Genomic DNA, 19558 nt, shown 5'->3' on the forward strand with positions numbered 1-19558 from the left:
CTATAGTTAAGTTGTGTTCTAGTGCTTATTGTCAAGTACAAAAACAGGCAGATAAGACAGATTTAAAGTACTTTTGCAAGAAACGATCATGGTGTACCGTGATCACAAGGGTGATGTTGATTGTTTACACAAGCAATTTATACACGTCAATCGATTCCAGTCCTTTATCTAAGAAAAAGTACCAGTAAATATCAACTTTCTTTTGAAGAGCTATGCTTTAAATACATTATACAAAGTAAAACAAAGAGACAATTGATTGTTGAGTAAAAAGTAGAGATACATCGTTGAAATTAGTAGTTGCAACGTTATTTAACGCGGGAAATGACAACAGCAACAAGCTTTTTTACGTTTCCCACCGGTGTAACACTGTACTTACACAGGCACACACAAAAAAAGCATTACAGTTGTCCGCTATAGAGCTTTAAAATGAGTATTAACTAATACTTGATACGGCCACCCCTCTTTCTGATGACACTGGTCATTCTTTTTGGTATAGAGTCTATCAACCTATTTACAGTTACTACCGGCAGGGTGAAAAACGTATCTATTACACGAGCTTTAAACTCTTCAAACGTTTCACGTCTTATTTTGCGATCCCTTGCTTGTTTTCGAAGGTGCCTATTAACAATAGCAAAAACGTTTTCGATAACATGTAAGTCTGCGCTTTGTGGTGGAAGTTTGATGACGGTGCTATTTACACGCTCAATTGCCGCTTTTGCTAATGCAGAATTTTGACAAGGATCTCCATCCTGCATCCAGAGGCGACTGACACCTTTTCCAGCCAACTCAAACAATCGATCAAAGTGTTCATCAACGAATGTGGCGAAGTAGCTACCTGTCATGTGTTCATAAGGCTCACAGCAAATTACTCCCTTGTCATAGGATATAGCGACTATAAGCCTTAAGACTTTGCCCCCAGTTCCCTCCTTTCGACCCTTCGTAATGCATCCATGAGCAAGGCCCTCGCTTTTTTTTCTCCATACTCGTCCTTGAGGTGCGATAGCTTGATCAAAAGGATTTCTCTTATATGCGATGGATGTTCCGTCCAAGTAGAACGCAATTTCTTTTTTCCAAACATCCGCACTGAAGTTTCTTTGCATGAGTTTAGCAAAAGCCACTCTTTTCTTATGATCATCTTCGGTCATAAGTCCTTTCTTCCTTGTCTGCAAATAAAAATACCCCGCTGAATTTAGGTAACGTGTAACTGTCCTCGTTGAAACATCACTTTCTTTAATTCCGGCCTCCTCCATTAATCTTTTACAGGTGAAAGTCCCGTCTCTTTTTCGTAGGACCCTGAGACAGCGAATCAGGTGCCTTCTTTGTCGTTCACTTAGCTTGAACTTACGGCCTCTTTTCGAGGAACTTCGTAAACGCGAGGGAGCGCTTCTATTTGCTTTGGAAATTCTTACAACACTTGCTGTTGAAATACCACATAAATCAGCAACTTTACGAACAGAAAGTCGTTTAACCCGGTTTAAGTAAAAAGCTCTTGCCCGTGTCACATTATCGATACAGTGTTTAAAGGCCATTACACTAGTGCAGCGCTTTTCTCTCGTAATTCTGTAAAATATTATTCCTTCTTAGCAACAAACAAACTCTTTATAGCAATTTTATAAGTAAAGAAACGAGCTTAAACTTCGTTTCATTGCGTAAGTCCCACAAAACAACTGTTACGGCGCATTTTCTTATCTGAAATGCGTCATTCGACACTCAGACAACCTCGGTCATAAATAGTTGTAACACTTTCTTGAAAAGCACGTAACTCGTATCCAAGCTATTGATAACGCACTCCTCCTCCCTCCCTCCCTCAATGTTGCGTTTGCCATTCTAATGTTGCGTTTACTGGCAAGTTCTTGCATTGGAACCCATAAACATCAACATTGAAAGGGGAGGAGGGAAAAATTTCCGTCAGTGTTACAACATTTGTGACTGAGACTGTAGCTATCTGCAGGAAGCTGAAGTAGCTGACTCGGTGAATGCAGACAATATTTAATTTAGGTATTAGCCAAAGCAGTTCCAGTAAAAATATCCACTCTGGCAACCGATTTTAAAGCCATTTCTTTGTGAAGAACGTACCTGCTCCTTTCAACAACTTCCTGGTTAAAAACATGTACAAAGTACAGCGATTCAGTCATTAAAGTTATATTTAAATAGCACTTACCATTCTTTTCATGTTCGAGCTGCCCAAACTCAAAGGTGACATCATCGCCGATTAGCACAAATGGCGCCCAGTATTTTATGGCCGAATAATTCTTTGTCTCCTGAAGAGATTTCATAGCATGGTGAAGAGCTGTACTTGCACTTTTTCTATCTGCCAAGTGTTGGTAAAAACTCTTCATGAACAAGAAGGTCGCCTCGTCGTCGATTGCCCAGAGTGACACCAGTACAGACCGGGCACCAGCACACAGGAAAGCCCTGGCTATTCCCACAATACCCTCAGATTTTACCTCTCCCTGGCCACTATGACAGCAACTAAGCACAACCAGTCTTGCCTGAAGGTGAACTGCTTGAACATCGCTCAATGATAACATGTAATCTTCCTCTTTGGGGATCTTGGATGTGCGTTCGGGATTTGGGGCCAAAGCAATTTCTCCAGACCCGTCATCCCCATGTGCAGCAATGTGGATTAAGGTAACTGACTTCATTCTTCTCAGCACCTCAGCTTTGGTTGCATCTTTTCCTGTAAGAGGCACGGTCTGCAGAAGTTCTCCAATTATATCCACCTCTTTTTTTGCACACGGCAGCTGTCCATACATGGGTTCACCAGTGCCGTAAGTGACTTCGCTCAAGCACGGATCGCCTACAAGCAGCGCTTCATTCTTACTTTGGAAGTTATCAGGTGCCATAGTGATCAGTTTTAAAGCAGTCAGCGAGGGAATTACACGGATCCTGACAGAGTCACTCATTGCAGAAAAAGGAGCCAGGCAAAAGTGTCCATCAGGAACAAACACTAAGTCATCGCCCTGGATCAAGTCCGCTATAGGACTGATTAAGACATCATACAAGGGCTGCAAAGAGTGCACAGAGAAGCTCAAAGACTGAAAAGTTTCTTCAACACTTTCCCTACTGCTCGAGAAGTCGCTGCCTTGTCTTTCAAGTGAACGATTCTCGCATCGCAAAACAACCCCTGCATTGATCTGTTCTAACGTACTTTTCATCAGAGACTTGGCAGTTCCATTTTCGATTTTCTTTTGTCTAAAATTTATCCTGGTATCATCTCTTAGCAACCAGAAGCTGATTGTGTTCCCTTCAAGTGCTGTGAAAACAGTTTGTGAAGGTAGATCTTTCATAACCAAAGAGATAGTTATCTTCATCATAGGTTTCTCATCAACGCTGTATTGCATCTTTAAAATGTCTGCCAAAGCCTGTGCTCGTCCTTGCTCAGCAGCATACAAAGCTTCATCAACCTCTCCACTCTTCAAGAGTGCTGTCCACAGAGCGGTGTACGCAAACCCCTTTGTGTCACGAAAGCTTATTTTCCATGCATCCTCTGACTGAAGAAGACGCCTAACTTCATCAAAATAATATATACTTAGACGACAGTAATTAAGTGCTTTGCTCAAGGAGCCAAAAAATTCATGAACATGACCAATATGATAACATGCCATTGCCAGCCCTATTGGGTCCTCTGTTTCCTGGCAAATACTAAGATGTTGATGGTGGTACTCTATGGCTTGCTTGAAATTACCAAGACTTTGATAAGCATTGCCGAGATTTCCATAGGCTCTTCCTTCTCCGGCCCTGTCCCCTACCTCTTTTGCAATACTAAGATCTTGATGGTGGTACTCTATGGCTTGCTTGAAATTACCAAGACTTTGATAAGCATTGCCGAGATTTCCATAGGCCCCTCCTTCTCCGGCCCTGTCCCCTACCTCTTTTGCAATACTAAGATCTTGATGGTGGTACTCTATGGCTTGCTTGAAATTACCAAGACTTTTATAAGCATTGCCGAGATTTCCATAGGCCCCTCCTTCTCCGGCCCTGTCCCCTACCTCTTTTGCAATACTAAGATGTTGATGGTGGTACTTTATGGCTTGCTTGAAATTACCAAGACTTCGATAAGCGTTGCCGAGATTGCAATAAGCTCTTCCTTCTCCGGCCCTGTCCCCTACCTCTTTTGCAATACTAAGATGTTGATGGTGGTACTCTATGGCTTGCTTGAAATTACCAAGACTTTTATAAGCATTGCCGAGATTGCAATAGGCCACTCCTTCTCCGGCCCTGTCCCCTACCTCTTTTGCAATACTAAGATGTTGATGGTGGTACTCTATGGCTTGCTTGAAATTACCAAGACTTTTATAAGCATTGCCGAGATTGCAATAGGCCGCTCCTTCTCCGGCCCTGTCCCCTACCTCTTTTGCATTACTAAGATGTTGATGGTGGTACTCTATGGCTTGCTTGAAATTACCAAGACTTTGATAAGCGTTGCCGAGACTTCCATAAGCTCTTCCTTCTCCGGCCCTGTCCCCTACCTCTTTTGCAATACTAAGACGTTGATGGTGGTACTCTATGGCTTGCTTGAAATTACCAAGACTTTGATAAGCATTGCCGAGATTTCCATAGGCCCCTCCTTCTCCGGCCCTGTCCCCTACCTCTTTTGCAATACTAAGATCTTGATGGTGGTACTCTATGGCTTGCTTGAAATTGCCAAGACTTTGATAAGCGTTGCCGAGATTGCAATAAGCTCCTCCTTCTCCGGCCCTGTCACCTACTTCTTTTACAATACTAAGATGTTGATGGTGGTACTCTATGGCTTGCTTGAAATTACCAAGACTCTTATTAGCGTTGCCGAGATTGCCATAAGCTTTTCCTTCTCCGGCCCTGTCCCCTACCTCTTTTGCAATACTAAGATGTTGATGGTGGTACTCTATGGCTTGCTTGAAGTTACCAAGACTTCGATAAGCATTGCCGAGATTTCCATAGGCCGCTCCTTCTCCGGCCCTGTCCCCCACCTCTTTTGCAATACTAACATGTTGATAATGGTACTTTATGGCTTGCATGAAATTACCAAGACTACGATAAGCATTGCCGAGATTTCCATAGGCCGCTCCTTCTCCGGCCCTGTCCCCTACCTCTTTTGCAATACTAAGATCTTGATGGTGGTACTCTATGGCTTGCTTGAGATTACCAAGACTGTCATAAGCATTGCCGAGATTGCCATAAGCTCTTCCTTCTCCAGCCCTGTCCCCTACCTCTTTTGCAATACTAAGACGTTGATGGTGGTACTCTATGGCTTGCTTGAAATTACCAAGACTTTTATAAGCATTGCCGAGATTTCCATAGGCCGCTCCTTCCCCGGCCCTGTCCCCTACCTCTTTTGCAATACTAAGATCTTGATGGTGGTACTCTATGGCTTGCTTGAAATTGCCAAGACTTTGATAAGCGTTGCCGAGATTGCAATAAGCTCTTCCTTCCCCGGCCCTGTCCCCTACCTCTTTTGCAATACTAAGACGTTGATGGTGGTACTCTATGGCTTGCTTGAAATTACCAAGACTTTGATAAGCAGTGCCGAGATTTCCATAGGCCCCTCCTTCTCCGGCCCTGTCCCCTACCTCTTTTGCAATACTAAGATCTTGATGGTGGTACTCTACGGCTTGCTTGAAATTGCCAAGACTTCGATAAGCGTTGCCGAGATTGCAATAAGCTCTTCCTTCTCCGGCCCTGTCCCCTACCTCTTTTGCAATACTAAGATCTTGATGGTGGTACTCTATGGCTTGCTTGAAATTACCAAGACTTTTATAAGCATTGCCGAGATTTCCATAGGCCCCTCCTTCTCCGGCCCTGTCCCCTACCTCTTTTGCAATACTAAGATATTGATGGTGGTACTTTATGGCTTGCTTGAAATTACCAAGACTTTGATAAGCGTTTCCGAGATTGCAATAAGCTCTTCCTTCTCCGGCCCTGTCCCCTACCTCTTTTGCAATACTAAGATGTTGATGGTGGTACTCTATGGCTTGCTTGAAATTACCAAGACTGTCATAAGCATTGCCGAGATTTCCATAGGCCGCTCCTTCTCCGGCCCTGTCCCCTACCTCTTTGGAAATACTAAGATGTTGATGGTGGTACTCTATGGCTTGCTTGAAATTACCAAGACTTTGATAAGCATTGCCGAGATTTCCATAGGTTGCTCCTTCTCCGGCCCTGTCCCCTACCTCTTTTGCAATACTAAGATCTTGATGGTGGTACTCTATGGCTTGCTTGAAATTACCAAGACTTTGATAAGCGTTGCCGAGATTTCCATAGGCCGCTCCTTCTGCGGCCCTGTCCCCTACCTCTTTTGCAATACTAAGATCTTGATGGTGGTACTCTATGGCTTGCTTGAAATTACCAAGACTTTGACAAGCGTTGCCGAGATTTCCATAGGCCGCTCCTTCTGCGGCCCTGTCCCCTACCTCTTTTGCAATACTAAGATCTTGATGGTGGTACTCTATGGCTTGCTTGAAATTACCAAGACTTTGATAAGCGTTGCCGAGATTTCCATAGGCCGCTCCTTCTCCGGCCCTGAAACCCACTTCCTTAAAAATGGCTAATGCTTCTCTGTAATTTGTTATGGTCTGATTAAAGTCAGCTGTGCCCTGATAGTATCTACCAAGATTGAAATAAGCCAAACCCTTGCCTTGTCTGTCTCCCTCCTTTCTTGCAACGCTAAGCTCTTGCATATGCCGCTCCAAAAGGTCTAACTTTTTATCCACCATTGCTGATAATCAAAACCAGGAAGTTTTTCTCAGAAATCTGGGGTGCACCTAGAAGATAAATGAACGAAAAGACAATAGGTTCAATGCTCTGAGTACAGGATGCTAAACCGGCACAGCAAGGTTAATTGAACAGTGAAGGAATAACAATCTTAAGCTAGTATTTTGAAAGAAATATGCCTTTCTTCATCAGGGTTTCCCAAGGAATGATTTCGGCTAATGGAGACAGTTGTTACAGAATAAATACTTGGGCATTTAACAGACTAAGAGCGTTTTATACAATAATAATCACCGAACATTAAAAATAGAAATTCTATTATGTAAATGAGGGAAAAACAGCCTATAGAAAAGCGATGGCATCCCATTTCATCTTTCTCATCGAAAGCTAATTAAAAGTTCCTAACAGGAGGGGATGCCATTAAGAGTGTAATATTCAATTTTCTGAAATTGACGTCAAACTCATAAGTTTTTATTTCATGTCTAAATCTATCCAATGTCGGAATTGCTGTTTTTTCGTCACAATTGTTTTTGTCTGGATACCTGGTTACTCCATGTATTTTGATCCAGGAACTTTGAATGAGCTAACTGAACTGCTCACACGTTTCCATTGAGAAAAGCTGCTCGTCAGGACAGAATTGGCCGTTTTTATACTAGAGATGCATAATCCGGTTATTCAAATTATGCCTTTCCCTCTCTTTCTCCATACGCCAAAATTATTCGATGGGAAACCCTGATGAAGAAAGGCATTTCGAAAATTGGCTTAAGATAGCTATTCCCTCTCACTGCTCAATTAATCTTGCTGTGCCAGTTTAGCATCCTGTAGTCAGGACATTGAAACTATTGTGTTTTCCTATTTCTCGGCGTTGTTTAAAAAAGTAGAGATCCGCAATGCGTACATGTGGTTAGTCTTAATAACCCTTTCACTCCCAATAGTGCCACTTATATATTTTACTCTGTCTAACGCCAGACGATTTTACTCGTCAATGGGGAACCCCATGGGGCTGAAAGGGTTAAGTATGCTGTTCGTTTTCATTTGGGTTCTAACCATTTACTATACTAGCTCTCTACGAACTTCATTGGCTTCCCATTGCCTATCGAATCAGGTTTAAGATTTGGGTACAGCGAGTTGCCCACGGCATCTCGATCCGATTTGGAGAGGTAATAACAAAAATTGTGCCTGCCCACATGAATGGGCATCACACATGGCAGTGAAAGGGGAGCACGGATTAACCCTTAACACCGGCTAAATCCAAACTGGAATGCAAAATTACAAACTGGAATGTTTGATTCAGTACAGTTTTAACCAATAGGAATCAAATATCAAGTGGTGGCTTATCAGTACTGAATCAGTTGAATGTTTCATACCCTCTCCGCCAATCGTAATTCTTGTGATGACAAGTTGTCTGGCTCAAATCAAACCACAACTGAAGCAGTTTTGTCCGAGCCAATGAAAAGCAACCACGTTCCAGGGTTCTCCTTATTAGGCGGTAACCGGTAAAATCTACCGCTTATAAGAGCACTTATTACCGCCTGCAAACGTTCAGAAGTCGCTTATCCGTTGCAGAACGTCCAACATTAACCAAATGCTTTACCGATTTGAAAAGGCCCCAACCAGTTGTGCTGAAAACTAAGGAGAGCCCTGTGTTCGTGCCAATTTTTTTACACATTATTTATTCTTTAATTTCTTTATGAACATAAAGCAATCTTTGACTCGCCGTCAATATTGAAACTGTTTGTGACCTTCAAGCAGACAATTTTCATACCGACTGCTAAATCACTGTTTAATTTATGGGAGCAAAAATGACTTGCAATAAGGACTTGTTCCTTATCAGATAAAACGCAGTCAAGGCATGCTATTTTTTGAGAAAGCCGCATTACTTATAATTTTTACACACGCGCACGAATACTTAAAGAAAAAACAGCAATTACATGTACTTACTTCGCCCGTTGTGGATGAATGTTGGCATTTGCAGGCAGATCTGGATTTGATCCCAATCAAACAAACACTTATTAAGCCCTTAATGTACGAGCTCTTGCGATGAATTGCACGCCCCTTAGAAGCTTTGTAATAAGAAACATCGACTGCTTTTCTTGCCGTGTCTTAGTCAAATTTTTCTTACATTCTGTAAAAAATTATTTGCCTTGGAAGCCTTGCTTTAGCGGGGAACTAGAAAGGAAAAATAAAAGAACAAGGAGAAAAAAAGCTTTGAATCATTCTCTGGTAAATTCAATTATTGCGATTGTGAATTGAATTACATTGTAGACACTTGCCCGTGACATTTGCGCTGGTGTTGGTGTCATTTAAATTGGCGTGATGGATTGTTTTCCTTTGCTTATTCACTGATGTTGTCCGCCTCAGTTCCAGAAGCATATGAACAGTGATGCATATATATCTCTTTGCATATAGGTCCATATACCATAAAGTTATCTCACTGATAACTGCGTCAAGTCTCGTGGACTTGTTTAGTTGACTGATTTCGTACGCGAAAAGCTTGATTGCCCAGAGAGCCTTCCAACTGATTCAGTCACACAACCCGACTTATTCAGTTGACCCGGAGAACAGCAAAAGTTACTGCCAGTGCGAGGAAAATCGTAGGGATGGTCTTCCGCTATTATCCGGCGCCATTCATGTCAATAACTGATTCAGTTGTAAATTAATGGTAACCGGCTGATTCAGTTGGATCTTCTAACTCGAGAGCAAAGAAATGAAAAGGTGTCCATTGCCGGCTTGTCCTATTTGCTGTGAGCATTGTTCTATAAACCTTATTAACAGAAATTTCTTTTTCATCATGTTGCTGTCGTTCCCTACTAAAGTGAATCAGTTGACTGATTTCGTATAGTTAGTCACGGTAACTGAGACGCCGATTTATACCCAGAGAGCCTTCCAATTGATTCAGTCACCCGGCCGGACTTATTCAGGAAAAACAAGTGCCTCTATGTTTCAGTCCGTAAAAAACAGCAAAAAAGAGGATCTAAATAATTATGTTCAGTGAAAACCGGCCGAATTGTTGCCCATGAAAACCTGCACGTTTTCGATATGACAATTGGAAAACAAACTGTTCAATAATACCCAAGGATTAAATTCGGAAATGTATGTGCCATTTCTGCGGATGATGGCGTGAGCTTTCGTTTGTTCTGTGCTTTGTACTCTCATAAAGCACAGTGTTTAAACCAATGAGAGCAGGCATTATATAGAAACTTTATTATAGTATATAATTTTATACTAGTATTATGTATAATTTATATAATATTATTACATAAATATCATAGTAATAAAAATAATAGGTAAAATAAGAAATACATGCACCCTCACAGCTGTACAGCCACCTTGTGCAATTTTTTTGTTTTTCTTGAAAAAATATTTTAATCACATTTTCTGAATGAAACTTGCACCTAGATTAAGAATAAATTTCGCTCTCTCTCTCTGAACTTTAACGAATAAGAAATCCTTTCCAACCTACAAGATATACACGGTGTGGTGGTCTGCGGGTTTTAGAGAATTATATTGACCACAAGCATGCTAATTCCGTTGTATGTGTCGAAAACACTGATGTATAAACTATCCAGAAACTAGCGCGTGCGTGTCAAGGTGGCTCAAACCAGCTTCAACCATTTTTGAGGGAATGTCTCATTAGACGGACTAACTCTATAACGCTGTTTCACTTAACGGCAATGTTATGGTACCACATGAAACCCTGCCGATAATCGTTAAACAAGATGCACATGTTACTGTGACGTAATAAGTTACCATGGCAAGAGAAGAACCATCTAAAAACGCCCTATATTTTGTGTTAAAGCACTTAGTATCTCAAAAACGAACTAAAGTGTCCCCCATTTTTTATTGCCGAAAAGCGATTAGCAGGCTAAGATGAAACTCTTTGCAAAGTTAAAAAAAAATCTGGAGCAGATTCAGAACCACATTAAAATTTCCCAATTGTGAAGGTGGCTATGAATCTGCTGCAAAGAATTTTTTTAAACTTTGCAATGAGTTTTGTCTTAGGGTGCCAATTACTCTCCAGCAATAAAAAATGGGAGTCACCGAGTTCGTTTTTGAGATGTTCGCGTTTAAAGATAAAATATAGCGTGTTTTTCAGTGGCTATCTTGTTTTCATGGTAACTTCGCCACTGTGCTACAACTTCGGTTATAAATAGTTGAAAATTAGCTAGAACAGCAAGTCAAGCGCAAGTCAAGTTTTTAAAACTGAGCAAAGGTTAATCCGCGCTCCCCTTTCACTGCCATGTGTGATGCCCATTCATGTGGGCAGGCGTTATTTTTTTTTATTACATCTCAATCGGATTCCAAATCGATCACAATGCCGTGGGCATATCGTCGTACCCAAAAATTATATCATCTATCTCAAAAACACCTTTTAAAAGCAATTAATAAGAAAATAATAACCGTTAGTTTCACGGGCAGTGATACAATCTGGCTGCACTGATCAATGTACTCGCTTCAGGGACAACTGGAAAAGTCAGTGCTCGCAGTCTCGTACAACGATACATGATTACATGGTCTTACATATCTTGCTTACTCGATTTTCGCAATTGGAGCGATTGCTGAATACCCGTCCACAAAGGAGTATTTACGTTCGCGACGCTAGCCGCAGTACCGAACTGAACGAAAGTGGTTTTTGCGCAGTTTGTGTCAGATAGAGTGAATTCAGTGGAATGGCTGGTGCTGCAGTGCCTTAGTCGACTTACGGTTGAATTGAGCTGAGTAGAGGGGCTAGTGCCGCAGTGTCGCGGTGCTTACCTCATGGATTAACGAACAAGGTATATCCAACAACACGACTGCGGCGGCACTGTGGCAGCAGTGTTTTTAGGGTCCATTTCTTGTGGCCGGGTTTTGACATTAAGTCTGTAATAGGTAGATTTCGCAAAGACATTATCTGCTCAATCTAATTTAAGTGATTTAATTTAAAGCTCACCCGCACGTGCGAGCAAAAGCCCAGCCTCTGTATCCAGAGAAGAATCCAACACTTTATAACTTCTCATGTGTGCCTTGATGTCCTTATCACATTTTGCTATTTTTACGCATTGAACGTTTGCTGGATTGTCAGAACTTGGGCCACAAATTCCCCCAACAAACTCAGAATAGAACCGCATGCAGTCATAATGGTCTGTGTGCTTTGTCCTTATCTCTTGCGTGACAGCTCTGACGACACAATCACGGCACAACTCACGAAAGTCATGAAGCGTTCAACTGGTTCAATGGTTGTTTGAGGGCTTCGAGGAAAATCCAAGAAGCGTATGCTTACATAAAGGGGATACCTTTCTTTGTTTGTTTTGCAGGTATGTTCACAAAGTGAATTAAGGAAACTTGTTTGCGCAAAAATATGGAATGGAATGAATCTTGCTGGTATGCAAATTTTTAGGTCAGTTATTTTAATTACCGGATATGTCACTCTTAAACCAAGACAGTTAAATTTCAATGACACGTTCCCCTTGACCTACAGTAGTTCCAGTCAATTCACGTTGTATTGTGTCAGTAAACCTAGAGTCTCGAATTGTTTAGTGAATAAATCGAGATTAGCGCGTGTGGTTTCAATATACCTTGCCTCTGCTTTGGTGGTCAAAGGTCGACTTTTGTTGACAAACAGCATGTTAAAATTGGGCCTCAAAAAACCTCCGTTTCATTTACCCAAAAATGTTATTGAATTTAATTGCAGCGGGAAACATTGCTTATTCCGGTGATTATAGTCTCGTTTGAGAAAGCCATGTACCAAGATGCTTTTTGACGGTCGAATTTCGCACAAATTTGGCACTGACCCCTTGAAAAATGAATTTCAAGCTTTCTGTTAAGTTCTGGAAATGTCTAAAATGTGACAGCTTTATTCCAGAGTCAAATTCCAGCTTTTATTCCAGAAATTGTTTTCCAGTTTTTGCAAGTTTTGGGTTCTTTCAAAAGCTGGAAATAGCTTGAATTTGATACATCTATCAGGTGCTGCCAGAAAATGACAGTTCCTTCCAGTCTTTATTTGCAGGAAACTGGAAATAAACTAGCAATAGTCTACAACTTGTTAACAATTTTAACATTTCTCAAATGAAACAAATTTTTAGTTTATTACAGTTTCTATTCTATAAATTCAACTCTTTTCAGATAAAAACTTAAAGAAATGTTTAGCATGCAGTTTCTTATTATGTATAAAATTTAAGAAGTAAGAAAATTCCATTGTAGAACCAGACATATGTAAACGCTATGTAAAGTTTATCATATAACTATGTTGAGCTATATAAAGGCTATTTACTGCTCCTTACTTGCTATGTAATAACTATGTAACTTGCTACATTACATAGTTGAGTCTGTGTAAAGCATATGCCATTACTATTGCAATACCATTTAAAGGTCACATAGCTCTCTGAAATAGCTTATGAATGTGAATGTGATATCTTTCGAGTTAATACATTTACTTAGCTTACGCAATGTCCTTTAAAGGCTCCAAACTTTGAACATAAAAGCACTCTGTACATGGAGAAATGAAAAAGAAAGCTTTTATTCCGAGGTATTCAATAGGTTGTGAGAAAAAGCAATCAACGGATTACCTTGTTTGATGCTCTCTGAGTCTCATAATCGGCCTTATTCCAAAAGGAACATCATGCATTACTCTCGAAAATTACACACTCCAAGTCAGAACTTAATCCTTTCAATGAACTCCAGTATCTTTCGAATCTTGCTCCGTAGAAAGATTGTCATCCTCCGCCATCTTGGATAACACGTGAGAGACAGGATCGGGAACTAGTGCGTCCTTTTCGTTTTGGTCAGCAGTCAGCAGCATGGCGCTTATACATAGGGCGTCCATAGGGCGGTGAAACGGGCATTCCGCTCTTGGTCCAATGTGCGATGCGGAGAAGGACTGGCACGAGCGCTCCTTCCGCGTTTCCGGTGCAATTAATGGCTGCCAAAAATATCCTCTTGACGAACCAGAAATCAAGTTTTCTTTCTTTATTTTTGGGCCACCAATAGTGTATTATTTAAAGGCCTTTTTGATATTTTTGACCCAAAACTCAATACTATTTTGTCTGTCAAGTATTTTCGTCGGAAGCTGCTTAAATTTGACTGAAGTAAGACAGTGTCGAATGCAGGTATGTCCCGCTTACCGTGACCAAGGGTAACCGGTCGTTTCGCCGACGTGTCAGCTCGCCAACGACCTGTTCGCCAACGTATGAAGTCTATTTGCCAAAGTCTAATAATGTCAGTTCGCCAACGCTTATATGTCAGTTCGCCAACGTCCAAAATACTTTGTGAAATAGATCTGAATTTTATTTACAAATTACCAAAAGAAGATAATGTCACTAAGTCACTAGGTCAGCAGTCATGGTGGACGGACGTTCAATTTGTAGCTCTGATGCAGGTGCTGTTCATGTTTTAGAAACCGAGTTCTCCTCGCTCAATCCAGAGTCTTGTGAGCTTGAGTGTCTTCATCTTAATGATGGAAAGTTGGTATGGATGAATGACTTGGAATCTCTAAAGAAATTCGTGGAAAGTGTTTTAAAATTGCAAGGAAAGTGGCTAACGCCTGGCGGGAATACAAAGCAATTTAAATGTTCAAACGGCAATGTTATCATAAATTGGCACAGCAAGAAACAAACTCTGAATTTTCAAGGCCGCGATGGTCCGGCTTTAAAGGATAAGCTGATGGAAATAATTCACAAGAAACCGAGAAATATAGCTGAAACGCAAGATGCAAATTCTCTGAGCTCCACCGAACAATCTTTTCAACCATCTACACTATTGCAGGAGACCGACAGTGGCGAGAGTAGTTTTCAAACGTCGACTGATGGCGAGAGTCTGCTAAATGGTTCTGAAAAGCGACCAAATTCAGAAATCATTGCCGATATTGAGGGATTGAAACTCGATTTATTGATCCTTCAAAAACAGGTTCAAGAAAATACAAAGCTTCTGTCGATGAAAAATATTCAAAATCAAGATGGAAATGCTTTAGGTGTCGAGCTCCTCGACTACAAAAAGAAGTGTGAAAAGTTATTATCCACCATATCCAAAAAAGACAATGCAATTAATGAGTTGGAAGAAAAATGTTTGTTCCTTGAAAGCCGAGTTCTGTCATTAGAGCAAGAAAATGATTCTCTAAAGTTAGCTCTAACCATCATTACGCAAGAAAAGAGTGAAGTTGAAACCAATCAACTACAATCAACTGATCGTTGGTCCGTGGCAAAGCCGCACCCGAGAAGTACAAATGCAAAACATAGCCAGAAAACAATGCCCGCTAATATAATTCAAACCCGTAACGGATTTGAGCCTCTTCAAGTTCAAATTGAAGATCAAATCGAAAGAAATATAAGCAATCAAAATGGGAATAGCGCTGTCATAGGACACAGAACATCTCCGTCGTCCTCAGAGATTAGACTGCGAAACACTAACTTAATCAATTCGTCAGATCAATTTGATCATTCACAGCCCAACCGTCAGAAGAAAGTCATTATAGCGGGTGATTCTACTCTCAAATACCTACAAAGCCATAAAATGTCGAAGAATTCACAAGTTAAGATAGCCACTTTTCCGGGATGCACAACGCAAGACATGAAGGATCATATCAAGCCACTACTACGCAGAAACCCGGACGAGTTAATTATCCATGTGGGAACCAATAGTTTACGATCCTCCTATACTCCTCGTGAATGTGCAGTAGAACTGATTGACCTAGCCGAAGCAATCAGCTCTGAATCTTCAGCTATGATATCTATATCCGGTCTCATCAATAGATCTGATGACGAAGCCCTTGCACGTAAAGTACCTGACGTGAACAAAGTTCTTAAGGAATGCTGCCAGCAAAAGAACTGGGGTTTTGTTGACCACTCTAACATTTCAAGAACTAGCCACCTAAATTGAAGTGGTCTTCATTTAAACAAGAAAGGCACCATGCGCCTAGCTCAAAATTTCATTAACCATTTACGTGTAGATTAGGATATTGCCGTCTGGGAATCCGACTCGGCTGATGTCCATAAGGATACCAACTGTGGTAAGTCCATCTGTCCCACAATCTTTGGTCGAGGTTTAGCCATAGCGTCCCTTAACATTAATAGTCTGTTGTCTCATATTGACGAACTTAGAGTTTTTATGTCCTCTTCTAAAGTTGATATTTTACATATCAACGAATCAAAATTAGACTCTACAGTACGTGATAACGAAGTATACATACCTGGCTTTGAAATAGTCAGAAAAGATCGTAAAATTAACGGAAGAAATGGTGGTGGAGTATGTACATACGTTCGCACTAATCTGAACTATCGAATACGCAATGATTTAAATAATGATCTTTTGGAGTGTCTTTTCGTTGAAATCAGTAAGCCACGAAGTACACCATTTCTGGTCGGTACTTGGTATCGACCCCCAAGTTCTCCACCCAATTTATTTAGCGAATTTGAGAATGTTATTGCAAAAATTGAGGCGGAAAATAAGGAATTATATTTACTTGGTGATATCAACTGCAATTTGTTGCCTGAAGCAATTGCAGTTAATTCTTCCCATCTGATAAACATTTTCGATATATATGGTCTTAGTCAGTTAATCACTGAACCAACACGTGTCACCCCGGCCTCAAAACATTAATTGATTTATGGATAACGAACTCCCCAGAGAAGGTTACAAATTCCGGTGTCATTCACCTTGGCATAAGTGATCATTCTCTTGTTTTTTTGTCACGTAAGACTCAATACTGCCGTACTGGCCCTCGCGTGATTGAAACACGGCAATTTAAACACTTTAACAGAGGAAATTTTTTAAGTGACCTCAATCAACTACCTTGGGCCAATGTTGATTTGTATTCTGATCCCAATGAAATGTGGCGTACATGGAAAGAAATGTTTCTTGGTTGCGTCGATAAACACGCACCACTTAAATCCAAAAGAATTCGAAAAAAACGATCTCCATGGATTACTAGAGAGTTACTAAACAAAATCCGAAAACGAGATTTTCTTAAAAAGAAGGCAATCTCCTCCAACAACCCGGCTACATGGGATCAATTTAGGTGTGCAAGAAACCAGGCAAATAACGCAATTAAACTCGCAAAAAAACTCTATGTTTCTGACAACTTGGAAGCCAGCAAAGGTAATTTACGCAAAACATGGAATGTTATCAACGAGCTAACTTCACGTAACAGTGGTAAGTCAACGAATATTTTGGAGATCAAGGTAGATAATAAATTAGCAAATAACCCTATGGACATTGCGGAAGCTATGAACGATCACTTTACTAATGTTGCGCAAATATTAGCACAAGATATTCCTGTTGTCGACGCTAATCCCGAGTCTTATTTAGAGCCCACTGACCATTCGTTTTCTCTGCAAATTCCGAGTGTTGATATTGTTTCTAACATTTTGTTGAAAATTGATGAAAAGAAAGCCACCGGTCTTGATATGATTCCGAGTAAATTGTTGCAAAATGGCTGCTAATATCGTCGCACCCTCTCTTACCTCAATATTCTCAAAGTCTATTCTAACTGGGATATATCCAAACGATTGGAAAACGGCCAAAGTGACTCCACTTTTTAAAAAGGGCATTAAATCTGACCCTAACAACTACAGGCCAATATCTGTAATCCCTATAATTTCGAAAGTTTTCGAAAGAATTGTTTATAATCAACTTTTCCGTTATCTAGATGATAATAAATTGCTACCGGGTTGCCAATCAGGGTTCCGATCTCTACATAGTACGCTCACGGCTTTGCTTGAGGCAACAAATGCTTGGTCAGTAAATATCGACAATGGCCTTTTAAATGGCGTTGTCTTTATTGATCTTACTAAGACATTCGATACCATTGATCATGAGATCATCTTGCGTAAGATGTCATATTTAGGTGTCGATCAGGCGGCCATAAAATGGTTCTCATCGTACTTAAGTGGCCGAACCCAAAGATGTAATGTCAGTGGCAAACTATCATCTGCTCGTACCTTCAGTTGCGGCGTGCCGCAGGGTAGCATATTGGGTCCTTTGCTATTTTTAATTTACATTAATGATCTTCCCAACTCCCTGCGGGGCGCCGTACCAAGAATGTTTGCCGATGACACCAACCTTACGTTATCTGCTAAAACGTTAACAGAACTTAAGCTAGCACTAACCCCTGAATTAAATAACCTTAGCAGTTGGCTGAAAGCTAACAAGCTCAATCTAAATGTTGCTAAAACTGAGCTAATGATTATTGGATCAAGACAAAGGCTATCTGCCCAATGTGACGATGTAGTAATCAGAATTGATGACCAAATTATCAAGAGAGTCGTTCATACCAAATCCTTGGGTCTTACCATAGATGCTCACCTCTCTTGGGGTAAACACGTTGAAGAGATTTGCAAGAAAGTCTCTTCAGCTATAGGCGCCCTAAAACGTGTGCGGCCGTTTATATCCAAAGAAACTGCAATTCTAATTTATAACACCTTAATTATGCCTCATTTTGATTACTGCAGCCCCGTCTGGGACTGTTTGAGTGGTTACTTGAGTGATAAGCTCCAAAAATTACAGAATCGCGCAGCCAGAGTTATCACTAAATCACCCTTTGATGCGAGCTCAAACCACCTTCTTTCCACCCTCAGCTGGGAGAGGCTATCTCTTCGCCGAAAGAAACAAAAAGCCTTAATGATGTATAAAACCATGAATGACCTTGCTCCGGATTATCTACAAAGTCTTTTCTCTCAACGTCACTCTGCTTACAACTTAAGAAACTCTGAGGGAAGGCTGACCTTGTCCAAACCAAGCACCAATTATTTGAAACGAAGCTTCTCTTACAGCGGGGCCATGCTATGGAATAACTTGCCCAAAAACTTAAAAAATGCTGCATCCGTTGAGCATTTTAAGCGAAATATCAAGAAGGTAGCTGATATATCGGATTCCCACACGGCAATCATGTAAAGCAATTGTAATTAGTTTTAGTTTTTAACTTAAGCTTAACTGATGGTTTTCCGTGTTTAAGTAAAGATTTACTTACTTACTTACTTACTTACTTACTTACCTTTTGATCCAAGATGAATTGTTTGATTCGGCTTAAAAATGTTCGTTTCACTCTCCCCAATCTCTCTCTCTCCCTCTCTGTCTCCCACGCCATCCACGGCTTTATTTGTGAACATAAACCGGCTGTAAAACCTTTTTATTAAACATTTGCGTAGTTAAAGAGCCATCGAGTTGAAATATGTTTGTTTGATTACGCGCTTAGAAACGTTCACTTGTTTCCTGCAAATTTCGCCTACGTGTTTGTTCTACTCTCGCAGAGGGTTTCTGCATTGTTTGAAACACTGATTAAATATTTGCGGCAAAACTTTTTCCTTCCCCACTCAACTATTAAATGTTCCCCCTACAGCCTGCTTCTCTACCGGTCTCTTTTCTCACTGTTACGGGAAGAATTAGAAACGCGATAAAAACAATGTGAGCTCATTAACTTCACTTGTGCGGCATGTTGCAAAGGAGGTGAGAACTTTTTCACCTTAAATAGCATATTGTTTAAACGTTTAATGATATGTAACTACAAGAAAGAACAGATAACACCAACAATATCTGCCAATCAAATTCCTGCGATTTTGATCCGGCTTAATCAGGCATTGCTGTATAAAAGGGCTGTGATTTTCTGTTCAATTCAACCCACTCATCTTATCGAAGTATTTTCGCTGATCAAATATGTTTACAAGAGTCACTCGAGATGGAAAGCTATAATTGTATCTATTGCAATGGCTGCGACAAATGACAACATCGACGTTGCAACACGGGAATTTCGAGACAGCAGTATAGAGATGCTGTTAAGACCGGATTAGAGGTGGTTTGGCGATGCCTATATTGCAGTGAGATCACTGATCCAATTGGGGAGAGTAGCAGAATCGAGGAAGAGATGGCTGCCTTTGACATTCCGCCATCTTTTGGTATGCTT

At 40.7% G+C, this 19558-nt stretch overlaps 2 protein-coding genes across 2 annotated transcripts; one reads left to right on the plus strand and one right to left on the minus strand.

Annotated features, from left to right (window-relative positions):
- Positions 1-248: 248 nt before the first annotated feature.
- Positions 249-9272, minus strand: LOC137970656 (tetratricopeptide repeat protein 28-like). Its single transcript, XM_068817179.1, has 3 exons — positions 8632-9272; positions 2162-6743; positions 249-1163 (listed from the first exon to the last, which is right to left on the minus strand). Exons 2-3 carry the CDS (start codon positions 6693-6695, stop codon positions 1132-1134), a joined length of 4566 nt encoding a protein of 1521 aa, XP_068673280.1. The 5' UTR covers positions 6696-6743; positions 8632-9272; the 3' UTR covers positions 249-1131.
- Positions 9273-14007: 4735 nt separating this feature from the next.
- On the plus strand, positions 14008-15540 carry LOC137971413 (putative leucine-rich repeat-containing protein DDB_G0290503). Its single transcript, XM_068818245.1, has one exon. The coding sequence runs from the start codon at positions 14008-14010 to the stop codon at positions 15538-15540; it is 1533 nt and encodes a 510-aa protein (XP_068674346.1).
- Positions 15541-19558: the final 4018 nt, after the last annotated feature.

The sequence above is a fragment of the Montipora foliosa genome, chromosome 9, assembly GCF_036669935.1.
Source record: "Montipora foliosa isolate CH-2021 chromosome 9, ASM3666993v2, whole genome shotgun sequence".
Classification (NCBI taxonomy): Eukaryota; Metazoa; Cnidaria; class Anthozoa; order Scleractinia; family Acroporidae; genus Montipora; species Montipora foliosa.

Bases quoted from the DNA above. Each gene is read 5' to 3' on its own strand.
- LOC137970656 (XM_068817179.1), bottom strand. From the start codon at position 6,695: ATGGTGGATAAAAAGTTAGACCTTTTGGAGCGGCATATGCAAGAGCTT. The intron at 1,164-2,161 runs GTAAGTGCTATT...TTTTATTTGCAG, and splicing joins GCTCGAACATGAAAAGAATG to ACAAGGAAGAAAGGACTTAT.
- LOC137971413 (XM_068818245.1), top strand. From the start codon at position 14,008: ATGGTGGACGGACGTTCAATTTGTAGCTCTGATGCAGGTGCTGTTCAT.